At 56.1% G+C, this 20793-nt stretch overlaps 1 protein-coding gene across 1 annotated transcript; it reads right to left on the bottom strand.

Moving 5' to 3' along the window:
- Window positions 1-1308: 1308 nt before the first annotated feature.
- FAM20A (FAM20A golgi associated secretory pathway pseudokinase) lies at window positions 1309-18774 on the bottom strand. The gene is made up of 11 exons (XM_042802746.1): window positions 18343-18774; window positions 10639-10823; window positions 10163-10213; window positions 9629-9707; window positions 8405-8497; window positions 6774-6889; window positions 6162-6342; window positions 5718-5827; window positions 5267-5348; window positions 5122-5181; window positions 1309-1990 (listed from the first exon to the last, which is right to left on the bottom strand). The coding sequence occupies exons 1-11, from the start codon at window positions 18648-18650 to the stop codon at window positions 1726-1728; spliced, it is 1530 nt and encodes a 509-aa protein (XP_042658680.1). The 5' UTR covers window positions 18651-18774; the 3' UTR covers window positions 1309-1725.
- Window positions 18775-20793: the final 2019 nt, after the last annotated feature.

Below are 20793 nucleotides of genomic sequence, written 5' to 3'. Positions count from 1 at the left end.
AAATTTCCTCAAACATACAAATGAATAGAATAGACCCCTGTAGGGACATACTCAAATTACAACTAGTCTCTCCTGTAGTTTTACAGTGTGGAGACTGGTAGTCAATTGTAGAATTATTGTGGAGTTGAATTAAATGTCAGCATAGTCCCCTGTGAAAAATGACAACTCTGGCCAAACAAGCTTTGTTCCATCCTTGCATGATCCAGGCACTTACTGCCAGCATCACTGAGTTCCCTTTAGGTTGGGCAAAATTCCAGCCCATGACAAAAAGCCAGTGGTAGGTGCAGCAGCTTGCTGAGAACCTGTTAACAACTGCTGCCTGACGGCATTTGTGCTGCGGTTTTTAGCATTCTCCTCCGAAAGGTCTGCAGTGCTATAGATGGATTTTGTTTAACTTAAAGGTTAGTTTAGAATGAGCTTCTAGTAGATTGGTTGTTGAGTGTGTTTGGGGCTTTTTTTTTTTTTTTTTTTTTCCCCTCCCCTTAAGGATGATAAAGTATCAACAAAGTTCTCAGCTACTTTCCTTAGGCTGCCAAAAGGCTCAGTGCAATTGTTCTTGAACAGTTAAAGGAAAAAGCTATTCGAGAGCTTCAGTAATCAAGTTATTCTTTAGCCTTGACATTGGGAGGCAAGGGGAAAACTGCAAATTGAAAGATCTACGATAACTCCCCATGCTTCTTTGGTCTCCAGTTCCTCCTGCACCTCCTCAAAATGCACAGAGGTGGGGGGACAGGGTACGGTTTCTATTTTTCAGGAAATTCTGACAACCTAAGCCATTTTAAAGCTATGAGAAGATGACCCGAGATAGATCCCCATGCTTTGGCAACATGTTTTCACCAGAAGCGGATGGCTGCTTGAATTGTAAATATGGTTTATGCCTCTGAGCAGGGTTGTGTTTGTTTTTTTTTTTGTTTTTTTTTTTTTTTTTTTTTGTGTGTGTGTTTTTTTTTGTTTGTTTGTTGTTTTGTTTTGTCTCTTTTCCTTGGGGTCAAAGGCAACATGTACCTGCCCTTCTCCTGTAACCCAGACTGGCTCTTCCACCCATGAGGCATGTAAAAGTAGAAGTGGTTTCACTGCCCTGTGAAGCAGTGGGCTTTTGAGTGATGGGCAAATCGAAATGGTGTAGGTGGATCACTCTTGGTCAAGGCCAAGAGGCAGCAGACAGGCCTGATGGTGAATGCTGCGCAGATGCTCTCCAGTCTGACTGCTGAATCAATGTGCTATCTTGTCTCAGTGGCAGGTACTGCCCTTGTGAAGTCAGATTACTCTTTTCTCATACACAGTCTTGATTACCAAACAGAGACTTAATAGGAGGAAAACGTTCTTGGCATCTCTTTATTCAAGCCTCATCCTTGGATCTAGTTCGTGTCCTTCGCCAGCAAAACCGCGATCCCGTGCAGGTTGAGCAAACCAATGGCCGTGTGTTCCCCCACCCTCCCAAGGGCACGAGCAGCTACAGAACAGGAGTCACTGCTTTTCCACCAGAGCTGGTGTTCAGGGTGTAAAGGTCTGCTGCAGTCAGACCACAGCTTAATGCACTGGCCAAGCACAGAACCTTTGGTTGAAAAGCCAGCATAGAAGCCCAGTGTGACTCTTGAAGATCTTCTGAAGAGTTCCCCTTCTCAGTCTCAGCAAGTGTTTTGTAGATGGAAATTACCAGCTCTTAAAACTTGCCACTCGCCTTGCAGGGGTTTTCCCTACCTCTGAGCATGGGTTAAGGGCTGGTTAAGTGGTCACCTTCGCTCTGTCAGATGCAGGAGCCTCGGGCTGCGCGGTGTCGTTGGCCACCACCTTGGCTTCTCCGTAGGTGTCTATGCATTTCCTCACAGCTTTCAGGATCAGCTGTAACCGTCTGTCTAAAGCCAAGAGATGGGGTTCGGTGAGGACGGGTGCCAGGCGGTCCTGCAAGAGGGATTCCCTCATCACGTCACTGAGCCGATATTCGGGCTCGGCCAAGAGCTGGAGTCGTAATAATGTTGTCCTCTTTATTCTGGGGAAAAAAAAATAATAAAAAAAAAATAAAAATGAGAGAGTAGACACCTTAATGCAAACTTCTTGTGGCACCCTAGCAAGAACCAGCTGAGTCCCTTGGTAGTAGAGGGAGAGGAGGGAGGGCAAAGATGGGTGAAGATGCTTGACAAAGAACTTCGGAACAAAAGTTTTCCCTTTCTGAAGGAAGTGAAAGTTTTTTGCACAAACTTCTTGCTTCTTCCTTTGTTTTTCCAGACTGCAGAGTATTTGTACTGCAGATTTCTGTCATCAGAGAGAAAAGTATGATAGAAGCTCTCAGCAATGAGTGTTTTTCCACTGAGTCAGAGATGACCCAGTTCCCCAGATTACTGCAGGGTGGTACCGTGTTCCCAGGGATGACGTTTATGGGGTGGGGGCAGAGGGGGAGGTAAAACGAAGAGGCATGGATGAGGGAAAATAAAAATCTTCTATCAAAACTCTGGGCAAAAAGAGTGAATATTTCCTGGAACTGATTTAACTGTGACTTTTCACCTTAAGAGGTACTGAGATTTAAATATTCTATCCCTTTGACAGAAAGTGGAATGAAAAGCTATAATCTTAGAACACTTCTGGGAACAAAACTAAGTATTCTGGAATCATCTGTTTAATCCTCAGCGAAAGTGTTTTGACTTCAGCATCTCTAATACTGAAATTAATCAGTGGTTTTAATTATTGTCCTTTACATTTTGGAAACGAAGTAGTCCATGTTTGTGGAGCCATTCCTGTTTAGCTGAGCCAGAATTTTCAGGTGGAAATAAAAAGGTGTAGTCAGAAACGTTTTAACCAGCTCCAGAATTTGCCTTTGTATGCCTGTTCTTCACCCGGGGCATTGACTGGGAACAGCGATCTGGCGCCCTGCACCTCTCACAGGGCCCGTGCTGTTCAGATCTCCAGCAAGAGGCTTGTTGGTGCTGCTGTGCCCGGCCGAGCAGCGGCTGACCTGCACCGGGTGCTGGGAGCACCCCGGAGCAGCCCACCGAGGTGCACATCCCTGGTGAGTGATGCCTGTTGCGTTGCACAAGGGAGGGAGGAAGGTGCTGTGACCGGCTGCCTCCTGTGCGGGGCTGGCACGGGGGCAGGCGACTTAAACTGTGGCTGATGTCCTGGCTGCCCGCTGCCAGGCTTGCGTTAATATTCCTACCAAAACCAATAATTAATTGATGGAGTGCTAAGCCTTGCAACGAGACTTTAAATCACTGCCAGAGCTGTGATTTACTACTCGCCGCAGAGGAAATGCAGCAAACGGGCATGTGTGCGCGCTCTGTCTAGGCAAGGGGTGGCCGAGGAGCTGCTGTGGGTAAACACCAGCTGTGTTTGCTCTGGTCCGAGCGGCGATGGGGCTTGGAGGTGGAGAACGGGGTAGTCTGACCCCGTGGGGAATGGCTTATTTAATGCTGTAACAGGCAGAACGTGGAAAGGAGCTTGAGATGGAAATCCTGCCACCGGCCCTGCTCCTCTCCCCCAGGGCAGCTGTAACCTCGCTGAGGAACTGAATTGTTGAAGATTTGACCCAAAGCCTTCCAGAGACTTCATCAGTCAAAAAAAATACACGTGCCAGGTTAACTGGGAGCTGTTTTCAGTCTTGTCTGTGCCTTGCTGAGGGTTTTGGCCCTTTCGGGAAAAGGACTGTCTCTCACTGCACGGCTGTTTTTGTGCCATTTACTGTACTGGGAGCAACTCTGGGAGAGGACAGAGCAGACTCCATCGTGTGGGACAAGGACTGGTGTGGGAGCTGCGAAAGGCAGCTAAAAATACCAGACTGAAATCTGCTGGAAGCCAAACTTGGAGGAGAACACAGCTGGGAAGGAGCTGAATGTGTTTATCGGGGAAGCGAGCGCCTGTCAGCATCCTTGTGGTTCGAGTGGCTGGAGTGGCTGGAGGACTTTGCTGCTTGGGTGTACACGGCCTGGCTTCATGTAGGAATGAGGAGGTGACTGGGGGGGCTGAGTCCAGCTAGTTGGTCAGGGCAGGCTGAAACCTGTGGCCTCGACACTTCCTCCAATAAACCTTTTTGCTTCCTTTCCAAGCATTTTTGGGTGCTCCCCCACTCCAAATGGATCGGCTGTTGTGGGAAATGAGATTTTTGCATGTCTCCCTCAGGCAGCGTGAGTTACTTTTACACTGTTCTTGGCCCTAGTTGGCTTATTACAAGGTGTGAGTTGCAGGTGGTCTTACCACTGTCTTTTACAAGGGGAAGTAAATTAAGAAGAGCTTCTGGGTGGTGATCTGGAAGAATAGGAAGGATGTGACCTGTGGATATTACTGTATACAGGTCAAATTAAGAGGCAGAGTTTAAATTAAGCTGCACAAAATGAGAGTTGAAGAGAAGGATTCACTGCGAGCCGGCAATTATAAAAGACTCACTGGGTCCAAATAACAGTTCTTAAAATTAGATCCAGTAATACAAATGCATGGGGAGAAAGTGCAGTTAACGCCCTGAGGCCGAGCTGGAGCAGGTACAGCGAGGATGTAGGTTAGGCATCCCCTAAAGAGAAACCACAGGGAAGAGCAGCTTTTTCTGTCTCTTAAATTGAACTTTCAGCTGATGATTTATGTGAATTAATAAAGGGGGAAGATAGGATTCAAACAGTAAAATTTATGAGCTTCTCTTTAATACCATGGGAAGAAGGAACCTGATGAACTGTATCGAAGTTCTACCAGGCTTTTGGATGGGGATTTCTGAGCTCCATGTCAGATGAATGGGGCCGATGGCATTTCCCAGCCCATCGACATGAGGTGCTTGTAGATATTTCTGGAAGGGTTTGACCCAATGGACAATGTCTCCTGGTCTATCAGTGAAAGCTTTTACACTTCTAAGGCCTTTTAGCTTCAACGGGGAAGTATCCAGGAAGGATAGTTGTATGACAGCACAGCAGGCTGCAGCACAACAGAACTTAATACTCTGATATCAAAGCTTAATCCCTGTTTCAGGGGCACCTTGTGATCCCCATGCTCCAGTGTCTGGCCTGTCCCCTTGGCTGGGATTAGCGGGGGCTAATCCTGCGCTGCTGGGTGGAACCAGGCCCGGGTGACTTCCAGCAGCAAGCGCTGCCAGGCCGTTATGGTGGGAACACCAAGGTGTCTGGGAAGGGAGATGAAACTGGTACTTACATGCAGCACTGGGAGAGAGGGGCCAGGATGGAGGTTTCGTCATGGGAATGCCGCCCAAACCTGGTGGGGTAAAGCAGAGAGCGCAGAGCTTTAGTGCCTGCCCACCACCTTCCCTGGGCTCCCCAGTGTCCTCCCACAGCCTCACCCTCTGGCGTTGTCCAGATGTAAGAGGAAGCCGTCGTCCCCAAACTTGGTGAACATTTCATAGTGATGACGATCCATGTTCCCTGGTAAAGGGCAGACAGAGGAACAGTTTCCCTCGCACGTGCCCGAGTAATTTTCTAAACTATCCTATGTGTTCTTTCAGATCTGCGTGAAATGCTTGTTGCCTTTCTGGAAGTCTGTAAGATGCTGAGAGCTGCTGCTTTCATCTTGCTGGACCCCCCAGGGAGTGGGCTGGGGTGGCCCGGGGGCTTCCCCTTGCCTGCACAGCAGGAGGGGTTGTGCTGGCTGGCTGCAGGGAGACAGCAGCCTCCCAAAACTGTCTCTGGAGCAGGAGGGATGGCTTTGAGAAACACCATGGTGTGGGAGGGTAGACGTACTGATGCTGAAAGCCCGCGTGGAAGGAAGGAATGTTACTTCCCCCTTCATCGTACCTATTAGGAAGTCAAATATGGCCATGTCGATGATGTTGAGCAGCCGGTTGCCATTGCTGTAGGGGTAGATCTCCCTCACCGTGTTGCAGTAGAGCGGATTCACTTCCCACCTGCAGGAGATGGAGGAGGAGGGGGAGGTGTGCTCAGTGTTTGCTGCTGCTGTGTCCTAACAGCACCCCAAAGCCGGTCTCCCATGCAGAGATGGAGAGGAGGAGGACTTAAATCTCCCTCCTTGTGCATGCAGGAGACTGGAAGTCAAACCCAGTTGATGCCCAGGCATTAGGAGTTACTAGCCTAATTACGGGTATTCTCTGAACCTTGGCCTTCCTCTGCCTGGACATACAATTTCTGTACATGTCTCTGTGTGTCTGTACCCCGCTCGTTCTCCGTCCCACATGCTCCCTGCAGTGCAGATATGGAAAGCGGCATCATTTACCCACTTACTCCTCTTTTCCATCAAACGAGTAGGACCGGATCCATGGGTTTGGGACGGAGAGCCGTGGTGCCAGGTTGAGGGATGGCAGGAAGGCAGAGAGGGACCCTTCCAGGAGGTGAGGGTTCCCACACACCGCGTACTCAGTCTTGCACATGTACGGGCACTTGGCAAAGAAGCACACGTTGCTGGCTGGGGGGAGAAGAGAGAGAACGGGGAAAGGAGCTACTATCTGCTGGAGACTTCAGGGTAGCCTGGACTGACCTCTTCCCCATCGTGTGGTGGTGACTGCATATATCGTGGCATATGTACCCACATCATGGATGTGAAACTGCCAAATCACAGCCAATACCCGGATTTTGGTTGATGGACAGACCTGGTCCCATGCTAGGGGAAAGCTTGGGGGAAAAGCAGGCGGGTGAGTGGATCTAGCAGATGTTTCCAGCTGGAGGCTGAGGGACATTGCTACTGTAACCGTGTCTTTCCGCATGTTTCACCAAAGATTTTCATTTCTGCTCAACAGCACAAATCCTGCCAGCCCGTTTTACGTGCAGACCCTGCTCTTCCACCCCCACGGACCAACGCGTCTAATCCCAGCTTGTGGCAGCCGACTGCTCGCCTACCTGGCGAGACAAAAAAGACGCTCTGCAGGATCTCGTTCTTGGTGACCTCCAGGATCTCCTTGGTTACATTGATCAACCTCCCAACCGTGGGCGGCACCCTCCGGAAATCCAGGATCCTGCACAAGAGGGACAGTAGCTCACAGCCTGTGGTGCAAGGAGATGTTACTGCCCAGGATGGCAACGTGGGACGGCAGATGCTGCCCTCGTCCCTTCCATTGCTAAACCAGAGGTCTTTTGATGATTGCACCCACGTGGATTTTTTTTTTTTTTTTCTCCCAGCTTCTTGCAAGCAACTCGCCAGGATCAAAATATGGACTAAAATGTGGCTGAGTCCAGATTTTGGTATTTTAATAGCTGCTGCCTGGAACAATCTGGCTGTTCTCCAGGATTCACATCTTTTTCCCTAACCGGTTTACTCCAACCCCCTCTCATCCAAGCTGGGTCCTTCAGGAGCCACCACAGCGCTTTGGGCCCTTCTACGATGGGTTTGACATGGAGCAAAGATGTGTTGAAGCTGGTACAACGTGACTGAGACGGTGAGAGGCGAGGAGGCGTCACCCTGCTCGGAGGCACTCATGCCCAGCTGATTCATCTCAAATAATTTTAAAAAAATCAGGGCCTGGGGCAGAAAGGCATTCATGGCAGTGACTGGAAAGCTGCTGTTGCTTGCTGAGTCAGTAAGATGGGTTGAAATAACTAATACTGTGCTTTGCTCCTTGGGTAATGCCTTCTGCTTCTGAGAATTGGGTATAAAACAGGATTTAGCCTGCTACTTATTGAGCAATGTTTAAAGAAAAAAAAAAAATTTGCTTTCATCTAGCATCTTTCAGCTCTATAAACCACAAAGCACTTCAGAAAAGCACTTTTTTTTCTGGTGGTGGAACTGGGCTGCAGAGAGACGAGCTGATCGTAGCCACTGCGGTGATGTAGGGGCAGAGCTGGGAAGGGAATTCAGCTCTCTTCGTTCTCTTGGTCGGAGTTTGAGCTACAGAACTTAGTCTACTCCTGCTTGTCGCATAAGCTGGGCGTGGGAACTGGACACCCCTGCCCCGTTCACCATCATCAGGGATCGCTTTCCCTTGATGTTCATTACTTATCCCACCGAGGAAAAGAAGGCTGCTGCCCTCCTCTTCTAATAAGGGTATTTTTGATTTTATTAAATAGAAACCCTGCTGGGAAGAGGTGCCAGGTTAAGTGCTTATTAGCTGAGGGCTTGAAACTGCGTGGCTGCAGTTTATCCCGATCCAAAATATGCCTTGACTCCTGATTGAGCGTGTGACTCCCTCACCGGGAGGGGATCCAGGCTGTGCCTAGAGCTCATCTTTGCACTTTGAGGCATGGCAGGGACGATGTGCGTGCGGCTGTGTGACGGCCGGGCAAACACCTGACCCCTTTGCAACCTGGCCTTCACCTGCCAGCCTCTTCTCGTGCAGCGGCCGAGGCAAAGCTGCCTCCACAGGGCTTCAGAGGCGAGCCAGAGCCACCCCATCCCCAACGAACGCATCAGCTCCCACGAGGGTGCTGCAAAGGAATTGCTTATCTCAGGCTGAGCAGCTCTGCAGGGCTCAGCACGGCTTTTCTCGTGGCAAAGCTCTCTGTGGGCAACGGGCCGGGTGCTGGCAGGCCCCTACCTGTCCAGGTGGAAGGCGGCGATCTCCGCGTTGTGCCGCTGGAAGTCAACGAAGTAGAAAAAGTCCTCGGGCGTCTCTTCCTCGCGTTTCTGCCTGGGAGAGAGAGCAGAGGGGTTAACCTAACCAAGCACAGCCGTGCGGGCAGGCGGCCTGGGTGCGAAGCAGTGACATGAGGACAGCGTGCTCGGGGACAGCCGGTGTGCAGCCACCCTGGTGCCACCGGGCAGAGCTGGTGCCGAGCCAGGGAGCAGCACTTGTACCCTGTCTCAGTTCCAGGTGGGCGAGGGAGGCGGAAGGGCTGACTCTGGGATTTAAAACCTTTTACACCAGAGTTTAGACCCACTTAGGACAGCATTTCGAGTGGGTATAACATCGGGGGGACACTCGAGGCCATGCTGCACTTCTCCTGTCCCTGTGGGAGGCAGAGAAGAGCTCAGGTTTGATGCTCTCATATCCCTCAGATGGGAACAGCAGCTCATTTCACTTCATTTTCTGGCTGTCACTCAGTGCCCCGATATGTGTAGCATGTGAATTCGCACGCTCAGCCTCCCAGGCAGCTGTATCTTGCAGGAAAGCCCACAGGCAGCGCTGAGCCCTCCTGGCTCAGCTGGGTGCACAGACACTCTCCTTCCCTTTCTGGACCTGCTGGACACTGGGGAGAGGTGGATGGAAACCAGTGGGAGAGGAGCTGGCTGCTTGCTGGATGAGCAAACCATCGCAGTCGGCGTGCTGCCAGCTGCCCTGGCTCTGCACGGAAAGTAAAGTGCCTGGGTATAAACGTGAAGGGTCCCAAGGGGCTACAAGTAAGTGCAGAAGCAATTTAAAACTCCTTTTTGAGGTGACGGGGACTTGTGGCTATTTCTTGGAAATAATCTGGAGAATCCAAGGAGAAACAAGGTAAAACATAAAGTCAGCTGGGGAAGAGGATGAAATGGGCAGTCCCCCATAGCCAAGCTCTTGGGAGAACAAGTGTCCCAAGGTCGTTCACCATCTACGAACCGAGAAATTTCCAACGTCAATAAGCAGTGTGGGAACACTGGTGTTTATCTGCGTGTGTCCCGGGGATGGCGCGAGCAGCCAATAATAATTAAACCTTCTCAGCTGTCAGGGTGGCTGAAATTGGGAGAGGAAGGCGGCGGCTGCGGTGTGGCTCTCCTCGCCAAGGATGCTCGCACCCCTCGCCGCAGGGCCTGGGGCGGGGGCAGCCCTGCCACCGTGCCTTACCTCATGGGCTTGAACATGGCTTTCCCAAAATCCTGGAACCTGAGGACCAGCTTCAGGTGCACACCGCTGGGCTTCACGACTTGGGGAGGAAACGGGCCGTTAGCTGCCTGGAAATCCTCCCCGGCACGGGGTGAAGCACTTGGGTGCGATTCAGCTTCCCCCCACCCCGGTGAGCACAGCCCGTCGCTCCTTCCAGCTGCTCTCCTCCTCCCCTCTGCTGCTGCAGTTGTTTTTCCTCCCTTTCCCCTGTGCCATGGAGATTTCCCTCCGGCACGCTTCCTCACACCCGTTTTATGTCCTCTTGGGGACTTTTTTCCTCCCCCCCCCAGCAGAAACCAGTGGCGTACTGGTGTCCTGGCACCCACATCCCCGCCTCTGCTGGAGCGGTGGGGTTTAATGGGCGGGAGAAGGGTCTGGCATTGCCCGGCTTTAAGTTTCCCTTGCTGAGGCGAGGATGGAGGAGTTGGGGCGTGGGGTCAGCTGAAGTGACGGCGTGTGAAAGGGGGGAGCAGGGACCCGCAGCATCACACTCACTCTGGCTGCAGTCGCAGGCTCCCAGCAGCGCTTTCTCGTCCTGGCTGTAGTCTGCAAGGGCAGGAGGAACAGTGAGATCCCACCGGGCTCAGGCTCTTGCTGCTGATCCCCCCCTGCCAGCGCTGGGCAGGCAGGGGAGCACTGCCAGCCCCACAGCGAGGGGGACAGTCCACTTTGGGGGAGCTGAGGCAGCCTGGGGGGATTGAACGGCTGTGCAGCGGGTCCCCGGCGTGGCTGGCATCAAAAAACACTCCATCAAGGGCTACAGCCCCGGCCTTCCTCCCATCTCTAGGTAAGGGCATGGCAACTGCGCAGCCCAAAACCTGACCAAAAGCCAGCACAGAGCTTGGGGCTTCCTCCAGCGAGTGACAGCCCCTGTCTCGTTTGAAAAGCGACCTGGGCAAGGGGGGACTGAGCCCCCCCTCAGCCCCACACATCTCCCAGTGGCCCCATCCCTGCGGCAGGAGGGTGCTTACCAGCACTGATAGTGGTGAAGTCTTGCATGTCCCGGAGGAGCCTGTTGACAGTGGGGCTGGAGCGTGGGTAGAGCCCATCCCGGCTGATACCCAGGTGGAACTGGAGCCAACTGGCCTCCGGTCGGAGCGGCAGCGGTGCTGCTGGGGAGGTTAAGTTGAGTTCCTCCCTGTAAAGTTTGTGTCTCCTGGAAGAAAGCAGTTATGGGGTGATAAGGATGAGCCACAGGATGCAAAACCGAGCCCAGAGGCTGCTGGGGAGCGGGGAAGGTGCTGGGGAGCAGAGCTGGGGAGCATGGGGTAGATAAGGACTCTGGATGCTACCCGAGGGGAAACTGAGGCAGGGAGCGATGACTGAGATTGTCAAAGGTCTCACAAATTGTGCTGCCTTCTTGCCACTGCAAAGCCCTGGGAAAGCAGCTTCAAGCAGGAACACAATGAACTCTGTTCTCTTCTCCTTGCCCCATCAGGACCAGGAGCGGTGTCGGGGCACGGCTGGAGCTAAACTGCATCTCCAGCAACACAAGAAATGGCATGTGTGATGGATGAAGCACTTCCCAGAGGGACTGCAGGCTCCAGGCCAGACTTGGGGAGGGGATGTGATGTGACAGCAGATAACTTGGGTCTGGACTGCTCAGTGAGGTGTCTGGAGAGCCCAGGAGAACCACAGGGACTTGTCTGGGCGAGCCTCCACAGGGGACTGTCCTTACGGTCATTACATCTCTGACAGAGTTTTTTTTTTCTGAAGCTGGAGGTCCCAGGCAGGGAAAGAAAATAAATCGCTGTTAGACCCACAAATTGCCTCCGTGATCAGATTCACAGCCCTCAGTCCTCAGAGCAGGGACGCGACGAGGCCATCCAGAAGAGTCCTGCCCATTAGCTCTTAAAATCAAGGTTGAACCCAGCCCTTCCTTGGCAGGTGGAGCTGAAGCAGCCTCTCAAGTTCAATAATAAACCCAAAATGTCTCCTCACTTGATCAGCATTTTCCTCAGCCTTAAGACCTCCAGGGCTGGGACCCACGCTTTGCTAAACTGCAATCAAAAGGTCACTTGTTCCACCCGGCAGAGGACAGAGCGTTGGTTTCTCATTAACAGCAGCTGAGCCATGTACAGAGTAGCTGGTCCTGATAAAGGGAAAATGAAGTTCAGTTTGTACTGAAAGTGCCAAGATACATCCGTGAAAGAAAACAGGAGCTGGGGGCTGCTAATGAGAGGGGCATTAACCAAGGCTGGGATGGAGCAGCCGGGGAGAGGGAGGTGCCACATGCCTTGCTAGACCCAATCCAGACCCTTAGCAACACACGCTCTGGGAAACCCCAAAAGCTGAAAGAGACTTTTCCTGGCCTGCCTTTAGTTTTTCCTAATGTATTAGTTTTTACCCAATGCAAACAAAACTAAAAGTGATGAGGAGGGGGAGGCTGAGTGCCCACGCTTCTCAGGCTCGGTGGGAGAGGGGAGCGTGCTGCGTGGCTCGCGGCACACGGGTGCTGACCATGCACCCCAGAACTGATCGACCAAGGAGCTGGCACCGGCGGCTGGAAAGGGCTCTGCCTCATGGAGGTTGCTGCTGGTTTTGCTTCAAACCAGCAGGAAGGCACTGGGGTTGGGTTGTTGGGTTTTCTGTTTTGTTTTGTTTTGTTTTGTTTTTTTTTCCATCATCGTTCTCCATCCAAGCAGGCTAAACAGTGTGGTTAGTCCAGTCTAACCATGAGCAAGGTGGCGAGGGAGATGTTCCAGTAATGTCCTGGGGGAAATCTAGGAACTGGAGGGACGTGGTGTACCCGCAGGTCAGAGCAGCCCGTTCCCTCTCCCAGTTTATTTGCCTTTCAGGTGGATTGGGTCAGCTACAGTGCAAAGTCCACGTGTGCATGGTCAGGAAGGAAGGTGCCGGAGCATTTCTCTCTCGGTCTGGCTCTTTGCTCAGGCTATCTGCAAAGGAGGCAGAAGCTCCCCGGAGACGGGAGGAGGCGGACGCGGGAGCGTGCTAAGACTTGCCGGTGGGTTTGGCTGGGAGGCCAAGCACAGGGACGTGGCCTGGGGATGCTGGTGGCTCTGGTGGATGTGCACCACTTCTCCTGTGGGCAAGTCTTTGAGGCACAACCTTAACCCCCAGCTGTGGCCAAGGACTGGAAAGACCACAGTGTAGCGGAGAAGAATGACTCAGGATTTTTCCCGAGGGAAGCTACCCAAATATTTGACCATATTTGCTCTCCTGCCTCCCATACACACAGGCTGTTCCACCCCCCCCCCTGCCCCAGGGTGGCAGTGAGCAACAGATTACTGATGGGGAAAAAAATGCAGTGGTTATGCAAGGGGAGGCAGCTCCCAGCCGTGGCGGCCGCTTCCCAGCCCAGCGCCCACATGGTCCCTGCCCCGGCTGAGCTGCTGCAGGGCCAGCGAGCCCCTTTCCAGCCTTTAAACCCAAAATACAGCTCCCTCTGCCTCGCTCTTTCCTCCAGGATTCCTGAAATATTTCCCTGTCAGAGCAGATCTCTGCAAAACACGTAATGATAGAAAAACCGGGCTCATTTTAACCTTGCTATAAATAGCCCCGGGGTTGCCCTAGCTCTACTGCTCCGCCAGCTCGCTGCTGGGCTGCGAGGGGCACGGCGTGGGGTGATGCTGGGCACGGGCCACTGGTGTCCACTCACTCGCCCCGTGGTTCCCCCAGCACCGAGCCAGTTACCGACTTTGGGGTTTTGAAGCTGCTTCTTCAAGGATAAAAATAAGCTCTGGAGTTTTTAAGGGATTTTTTTTTCTTTTTTTTTTTTGGTTTTGAAGAGGTGGGGATGATTTTTTTGCTGCTTCCTTCCTGCATCCCCATCAGTCTCTCCAGCTGGTTCTGCATCCTGCAATCAAATCCCTGGTCCTAATTGAAGTGCCAGGGAAAAGCACGGCGATGGGCAGCAGCCGGCACGCCGCGAGCACCGGGGAGGGACACACGCTGCCGTGCTCCCCGGGCCGCGGGTGTCCGAAACGGGCCCTGTCCTGGGGCCACTCCATGAGCTGGCAGAGAGTCCCAGTCCAGCCAGCTGCAGAAATGAAGCCGGGCACGCTGTGCTGTAGGCACAGGGTTAAATTACAGCTTGCTCCACTCAAGAGGAGCATCCCGCCGCTCCGAAAGCTGCTTTGCTGACAGCCAGCCCCACGCGTGGTGCAGAAACGTGCCGTCACCCACTCAAGCCGAGGCGAGGATGGTCCATGGACACTCAGCTCAGTTCTGCCTGGTACTGGTGTGGTCACACCTCGGTGAGAGCTGGTGTGGACCTTGCTCCCGCAGAACTGCCTTCAGGCCTCAACAACAGCAGCAGCTTCGCTCAACCTATGGATTAGGAGAGAAAGCCATGGGTTCCTGGGTCCCCCGGAGGACACTGCCCTTCGCTCTCAGCAGTTGCAGGGACAGCTCTTCCACTGACCACGTCGGAGAGGACACGGGCCCTGCAGTGCTTCTGGTGAGGCAGAAATCCCTCCGTGCCCACGGCAAATTAACAGTCTTGCAAAACGCATCAGCCCTGGCAAGTGCTGTCTTATTATATATTCAATTTGCAGCGCCAACAGCAGGGGAGGTTGTGTGTCACCTCGTCCTGTGCACACTCTCTGAAGGCTTTACCAGCTTATGAGCATCATATATTTTATTTCAAAGTGACTGAGGAATAATCAATACACTGCCGCCCTTCTCCTTCCCGGAGGTGCAAAGTGAAGTCAATCAAGGGCAAACAGCAGCACATCTTCCCTCCTGGCCACATCATAACCAAACCTCAGAACAAAGGCGGCGTGCAGCCGCGGCTTTGTCACAAATAGCACGTTTAACCAAAGCGGTAAATGAAGTCAGGGAATGCAGACTCCTTACCAAATAGCCAGGGCTGTTCCGTAGGCGAGGCTGGTGCGGCCGTAACGCCAGCACTGCTGCAAATGCTCGGCCCTGGGTGCTCAGGGCTTCTGGTGGTGCTCGAGAAGCCAGCAAGTACGTGCTGTGAGCTGCTTCGGTTCAGATCCCCCATCCCCGCCGGGCTTTTGCTTGGGAAACATCCATCTTGCTGCCCGGATCCCGATGACTTCAGGAGGTGTTGCTCAGCTCTGAGAAGATGCACCCGAGGAGGGTCCGTGTCCCAGCCTGACCATGGCCTGTGTCCTGAGGATACCCACACCCACCGCCCACGGACTTCAAGCGATGCGAAGAAGGATTTGACCTGCTCCGGACTGACTCGGGCAAGGGGTGAGCCTCGCAGGGGTGACCCCCGGCCGGGCGCACGGGGCGGCTCCAGGCCCCAGATGCTGCCCGGGCCATGGAGGTCCTTCTTTGGTTCCTTCCACTATCGCTTCCCGTTGTCTCCTCCTGTGAATCGTGCCTGAAGCTGGGATTGGGCGAGTCCCACAGAAATATGAGGAATATCATCGAAGTGGAGAAAGTGGGAGCTTGAAAATCCTGCTCAGCAAACAGCGTGTGGGTGGCGGGAGGAGCAGGGGCTGGTTCTGACGCTGGAAACCAAACCTGGGCAGCGGGGAAGTGCCAGGGCAGGGAGCCCTGAGGTCGGTCCCCAGGAGATGCTGCTGTCCCCTTGCAGGTGGGCACCGTCCCCGTCCCGTGAAGGGGGCAGCCAGGTGATGCTGTGAGCTCGCAGCCTCCCCACATAGGCACCATGGTGACGCGGGGAGGATGCTGGCTGTCTCCAGCTTGGCCACAGCCCTCCTGAAAAGTGTGTGTGGGGGTTAGATGAGGGGGTTCAGGGCCCCAGGGTGTGAAGCCTCAGTGGCTGGATGATGCACAGGCTGCTGATGCTCAGAGCTGAAGGTCTCACTGTCCCCTCCAGGGCAGGGGCCACAGGGGTTAGTGACACTCCCACCCCAGGAGCAGGAGATGGGGGAATTTTCCTGCAATTGTTGCTGCAACTGGGAGAGGCAGCAAGAAGAGGGGTCTGAGCTGGGAGTCTTTTTCTCTCCAAAAGTAAAACCCTCCACACCTTTTCTTGCAAAGAAGTCAGCAGTGGGAACAGGAGAGGGGATAAATGGGGAGCCAGCACCCCGACACTGCTATGGTGGATCAGAGGAGCCCCATGGAGGTGGGACACCGAGACGTGCAGGGCTCTGGCCTGGGGGAGTGTGGGTGCTGGAGCCTGGGGGCTCTGGTGGGCACCCAGCCTAAGGGCTGGTGGCCACAGGGAACAAGCTTTGGGGTTCAGCACCTGGGGGCTGGCTCCCCTTCTGCCCCGAGCCGAAAAGGTGACACAGAACGAAGGAGGTGCTTACCCCTGTGAGAATGTGGCTTCGGGGGGTGTGGGGGGGGTGCTGTCTGACCCTGTGCCCCAACATCCAACCTTCCCCCACCTCAGGGCTCTAACCGTGGAGTGGGAGGCACCCCAGGAAGCAGAGCCCCCTCTGCTCAGCCCTGCTGGTCCGTGGGGTGCTGGTTGTTGGGGAGGCCGGTGGGGTAGAGGGCCAGGAAGAGGGGCACGAGCCGGGCTGGAGTTACCGGGGGGTACCCAGGGGGTGTGTGCCCAGGCAGGGGGAGCCTGGGAGAGCTGCCCTGAAAGGGGGGGGGGGGGCGGGTCTGGGGGGACCTGTGCAATAGGGACATGGAAGGGGTGCCTGGGGGGTGCCCATGCAAGGGGTGCCAAGGAAAGGGGTGCCCAGGAGATGCTCATGCAGGGGGTGCCTGGAGAGGGGGTGCTGAGTGGGTGCTTGTACTTGGGGCGCTTGTGCAGGGGGTGCCCAGGAGATGCTCATGCAGGGGGTGCCTGCAGATGGGGGTGCTCAGTGGGTGCTTGCACTTGGGGTGCACATGCAGGGGGTGCCCAGGAGGGGGGTGCCTGGGAACGGGTCCCCAGTGGGTCCCTGCGCTTGGGGTGCTTGTGCAGGGGGTGCCCAGGAGAGGGGTGCCCAGAAGATGCTCATGAAGAGGGTGCCCGAAGAGGGGGTGCCCAGTGGGTGCTTGCACTTGGGGTGCACATGCAAGCTGTGCCCGGGAGAGGGGTGCCCAGAAGATGCTCATGAAGGGGGTGCCTGGAGAGGGGGTGCCCGGTGGGTACCTGCGCTTGGGGTGCTCATGCAGGGGGTGCCCAGGAGGGGGGTTCCCAGTCTGGAGAGGGAGTGCCTTGTGGGTACCTGCACTTAGGGTGCTCATGCAGGGGGTGCCCAGGAGGGGGGTGCCTGGGAACGGGTCCCCAGTGGGTCCCTGTGCTTGGGGTGCTTGTGCAGGGGGTGCCCAGGAGATGCCTGTGCAGGGGGTTCCCGAAGAGGGGGTGCCCAGTGGGTACTTGCGCTTGGGGTGCTCATGCAGGGGGTGCCCAGGTGATGCCCATGCAGGGGGTGCCCGGTGGGTACCTGCTCTTGGGGTGCTCATGCAGGGGGTGCCCAGGAGATGCTCATACCGGGGGTGCCTGGAGAGGGGGGTGCCCGGTGGGTACCTGCTCTTGGGGTGCCCATGCAGGGGGTGCCCAGGCGATGCCCATGCAGGGGGTGCCCGGTGGGTACCTGCTCTTGGGGTGCCCATGCAGGGGGTGCCCAGGCGATGCCCATGCAGGGGGTGCCCGGTGGGTACCTGCTCTTGGGGTGCCCATGCAGGGGGTGCCCAGGCGATGCCCATGCAGGGGGTGCCCAGTGGGTACCTGCTCTTGGGGTGCTCATGCAGGGGGTGCCCAGGAGGGGGGTGCCTGGGAACGGGTCCCCAGTGGGTCCCTGTGCTTGGGGTGCTTGTGCAGGGGGTGCCCAGGAGATGCCTGTGCAGGGGGTTCCCGAAGAGGGGGTGCCCAGTGGGTACCTGCTCTTGGGGTGCTCATGCAGGGGGTGCCCAGGCGATGCCCATGCAGGGGGTGCCCGGTGGGTACCTGCTCTTGGGGTGCTCATGCAGGGGGTGCCCAGGAGATGCTCATACCGGGGGTGCTTGGAGAGGGGGGTGCCCGGAGAGGGGGGTGCCCGGTGGGTACCTGCTCTTGGGGTGCCCATGCAGGGGGTGCCCAGGCGATGGCCATGCAGGGGGTGCCCAGTGGGTACCTGCTCTTGGGGTGCCCATGCAGGGGGTGCCCAGGCGATGCCCATGCAGGGGGTGCCCGGTGGGTATCTGCTCTTGGGGTGCCCATGCAGGGGGTGCCCAGGAGGGGGGTTCCCAGTCTGGAGAAGGGGAGCCCGGCGGGTGCTTGCACTTGGGGTGCTCATGCAGGGGGTGCCCAGGAGATGCTCATACCGGGGGTGCCTGGAGAGGGGGGTGCCCGGTGGGTACCTGCACTTGGGGTGCTCATGCAGGGGGTGCCCAGGAGATGCTCATACCTGGGGTGCTTGGAGAGGGGGGTGCCCGGAGAGGGGGGTGCCCGGTGGGTACCAGCTCTTGGGGTGCCCATGCAGGGGGTGCCCAGGCGATGGCCATGCAGGGGGTGCCCAGTGGGTACCTGCTCTTGGGGTGCCCATGCAGGGGGTGCCCAGGCGATGGCCATGCAGGGGGTGCCCGGTGGGTACCTGCTCTTGGGGTGCTCATGCAGGGGGTGCCCAGGCGATGCCCATGCAGGGGGTGCCCAGTGGGTACCTGCTCTTGGGGTGCCCATGCAGGGGGTGCCCAGGCGATGCCCATGCAGGGGGTGCCCGGTGGGTACCTGCTCTTGGGGTGCCCATGCAGGGGGTGCCCAGGCGATGCCCATGCAGGGGGTGCCCAGGAGCGGGGTGGGGTGTCCGCGCAAGGCGGGGGGGGGGGGGGTGTTCCGCGGCGGCGGGACGCACCTGTTCCAGCGAGCCGCCTTCCGCCGGTAGTACCGCAGGGCTTCGCGGGCGCCCAGCAGCGGCTCGGCGGGGCCCCGCGGGCCGGCGGCGCGGTACAGCGGGTGGGCGAAGAGGCGGCGGAGCGCGGAGGCGGCGCGGGAGCGGAGCGGCGGGGCGGCGGGAGCGGGGCGGCGGCGGCAGGGACAGCCGGGGAGTCCCGCCGCCAGCTCCCGCCGCGCCCGCGGCCAGAGGTGGAAGTAAAGATCGGCCGCCAGCAAAGCTCCGAGCAGCAGCAGGACGGCCGGGCGGTCCCGGCGCGGCCCCGGCATGGCCGGGAGCGGCGTGAACCGGGAGCGGCGTGAACCGGGAGGGCAGGGACAGCTCCGGGAGCGGGGGAGCCGCCGCTGCCGCCGCCGCCTCCCGGGACAGGGCGCACGGGGGAGCTCGAGTGGCGGAGCCGGGGGGGGGGGGGGGGGGGGGGGGATGCGGGCACCTCGGGGCGGGGAGCGGGCAGGGCGCTGGGGGGGCCCGGGGCGGGGGGATCGGGGCTCGGGCGGGGCCGAGGGTGAAGGGAGCGCTGGGGATGGGGATGGAGGGGGGGGAGGATCGAGGCGGGGCGGGGGAGTGGGGGGGGGGGGGGCTGCCCCGGAGACGGTGCCGGGCCCGGGCTCCGCCGCCCACGGGCTGAAACCTGGAGGTCGCCCCGGGTGGGCTGCGGGCTCCCCCCGCCCGCCCTCAACCCGCGGCTGTCTCGGGGGGGCTTTGCCCTCTCTCCCTCGGGGTGGGGGGAAGAATCCAGCCGGGGAGAAAGCTTTGGCAGGAGCTGGGGGCTGGCGAGTGGGATGCTGCAGGGGCTCGGGGCGGGGATGAGGCGGTGGGTCCAGCCCCGGAGCTGGGCTTGGAGCCCTTCTGCAGTGCTCTTTGGCACATGGTTCAGATTCGGCTTTTATTTTCTTAATTATTACAAAAAAAAAAAAAAAAAAAAAGTCGAGAAAACTCCTCCCTGCAGCTTGCTCCGAGAGGCTCGGCGGTGAGGATGTGCTTGGGCTGGGACCCATCGAGCTCATCGCGGACGGAGAGCGGCGTGGAGAGCCCAGCAAGGAGCAGGTTGAGGAGCACCAGGCCAAGGGAGGGAAATGGAGGAGAAACTGGCTGTAAACAAAAAGGAGCGTGACTAGACCGGCCTGGCTCCGGCACTCTGCTGAAGGGAGAACAAAAAATAAACTGCAGAAAGAGGGAAAAGTCGATTCTGTTTTCAGCTGGCTGGAGGAGAGCTCAGTTTTGCAGGCAGCACTGTGAAGGGAGGCTGGGGGAAGCGTGCTGGGGTCGGGGGGTTGGGGCTGTGCAAACAGGCATCAGTGGAGCTGTGGGCTGAGCATCTGTCCCGGAGCCCGGGATGCTCCTTTGGCCGAGGGCAGGCAAGGAGATGGTCCCCTGGGCTGGGCAGGGTTGTGGCTGGAGGGACCTCATCTGTCCCCTCAGTCTCTTGATCTTTGGAAGACAGGGGCTAAGTCATGCTCTCATCTAGAAACGCGATTTCCAAATTGCTCCATCTTTTGGTATTTGAAGAGTTTAGGTGTCATGTTCAGGGGGCTTGCTCTAAAGCTTTTTTTTTTTTTTTTTTTTTACTGTAATATCAAGTTTTATGTATTTTCCACAGTATGTCAGAAAAATCATAAGCACGAACTGCAGCTGGTGCTTCTATGGGCTGGTGAGGACAGCGGGAGCAAACGATGTGCTCCCCACACAGCTCTGCTTCTGCTCAGGGACACCGGCGGTGCCCGCGCTTGCGTGCCTTGGGGGGACAAAATTGGTATAATGATTACACTTGGGCTCCTTTATGCTCTAAACCAGATGTGAGGTATCGAGAAGGAAAAATTTAGAGTCCTGCCTGTATTGGAAAGGCTTGAGCGGTGCTGGGTGGGCAGGGGCTCTGTTCAGAAGTGCCAGGAAGGGCTCCCACCACCCTTAGAGCTAATCCTCTTGATACCGAAGGAGAGAAGACGCTTTCTGGACATAAAATGGGATGTAAAGAGGGGAAACCAGCTCTCCGGCCATGTTGCTTAGGAGACAGCAAAGGGGTGTTGTGCTGCAGCAGCACGCTCTGCGTGCGGACACCGTGGTCTTCAGCCCTTCCACGGGCCAGGCAGCTCGGCAGCTTCCCCGAGCCAGCGTTGTCATAAACCCAATAATAAGTAATGGCCTGGGACTAACAATAGGATTATATATATATATATATATTTTTTTTTTTTAACTAAAAGAAAGATGATATTAACCAGCTGAAGTTAACAAACTCTGGAATTCAACAAACCTGAATGAATCACCAGGAACAAATACTGCTCCGTGGCTGTCAACCCTCTGAAGGGCCCTCACTGACTCGCTTTAAACTTACAGAGCAACTTTTGACAAACACTCCTTCAAAAAACTGGCTAATACTTGCCTCACTCTTAATCCTCCCTGAGCTGTTTCCCC

This window comes from Tyto alba, unplaced genomic scaffold (genome assembly GCF_018691265.1).
Source record: "Tyto alba isolate M040663 unplaced genomic scaffold, T.alba_DEE_v4.0 Super-Scaffold_39, whole genome shotgun sequence".
Lineage (NCBI taxonomy): Eukaryota > Metazoa > Chordata > Aves > Strigiformes > Tytonidae > Tyto > Tyto alba.
The sequence above is the reverse complement of the archived record's forward strand: the minus strand, read 5'-3'. Positions and strand labels throughout refer to the sequence as shown.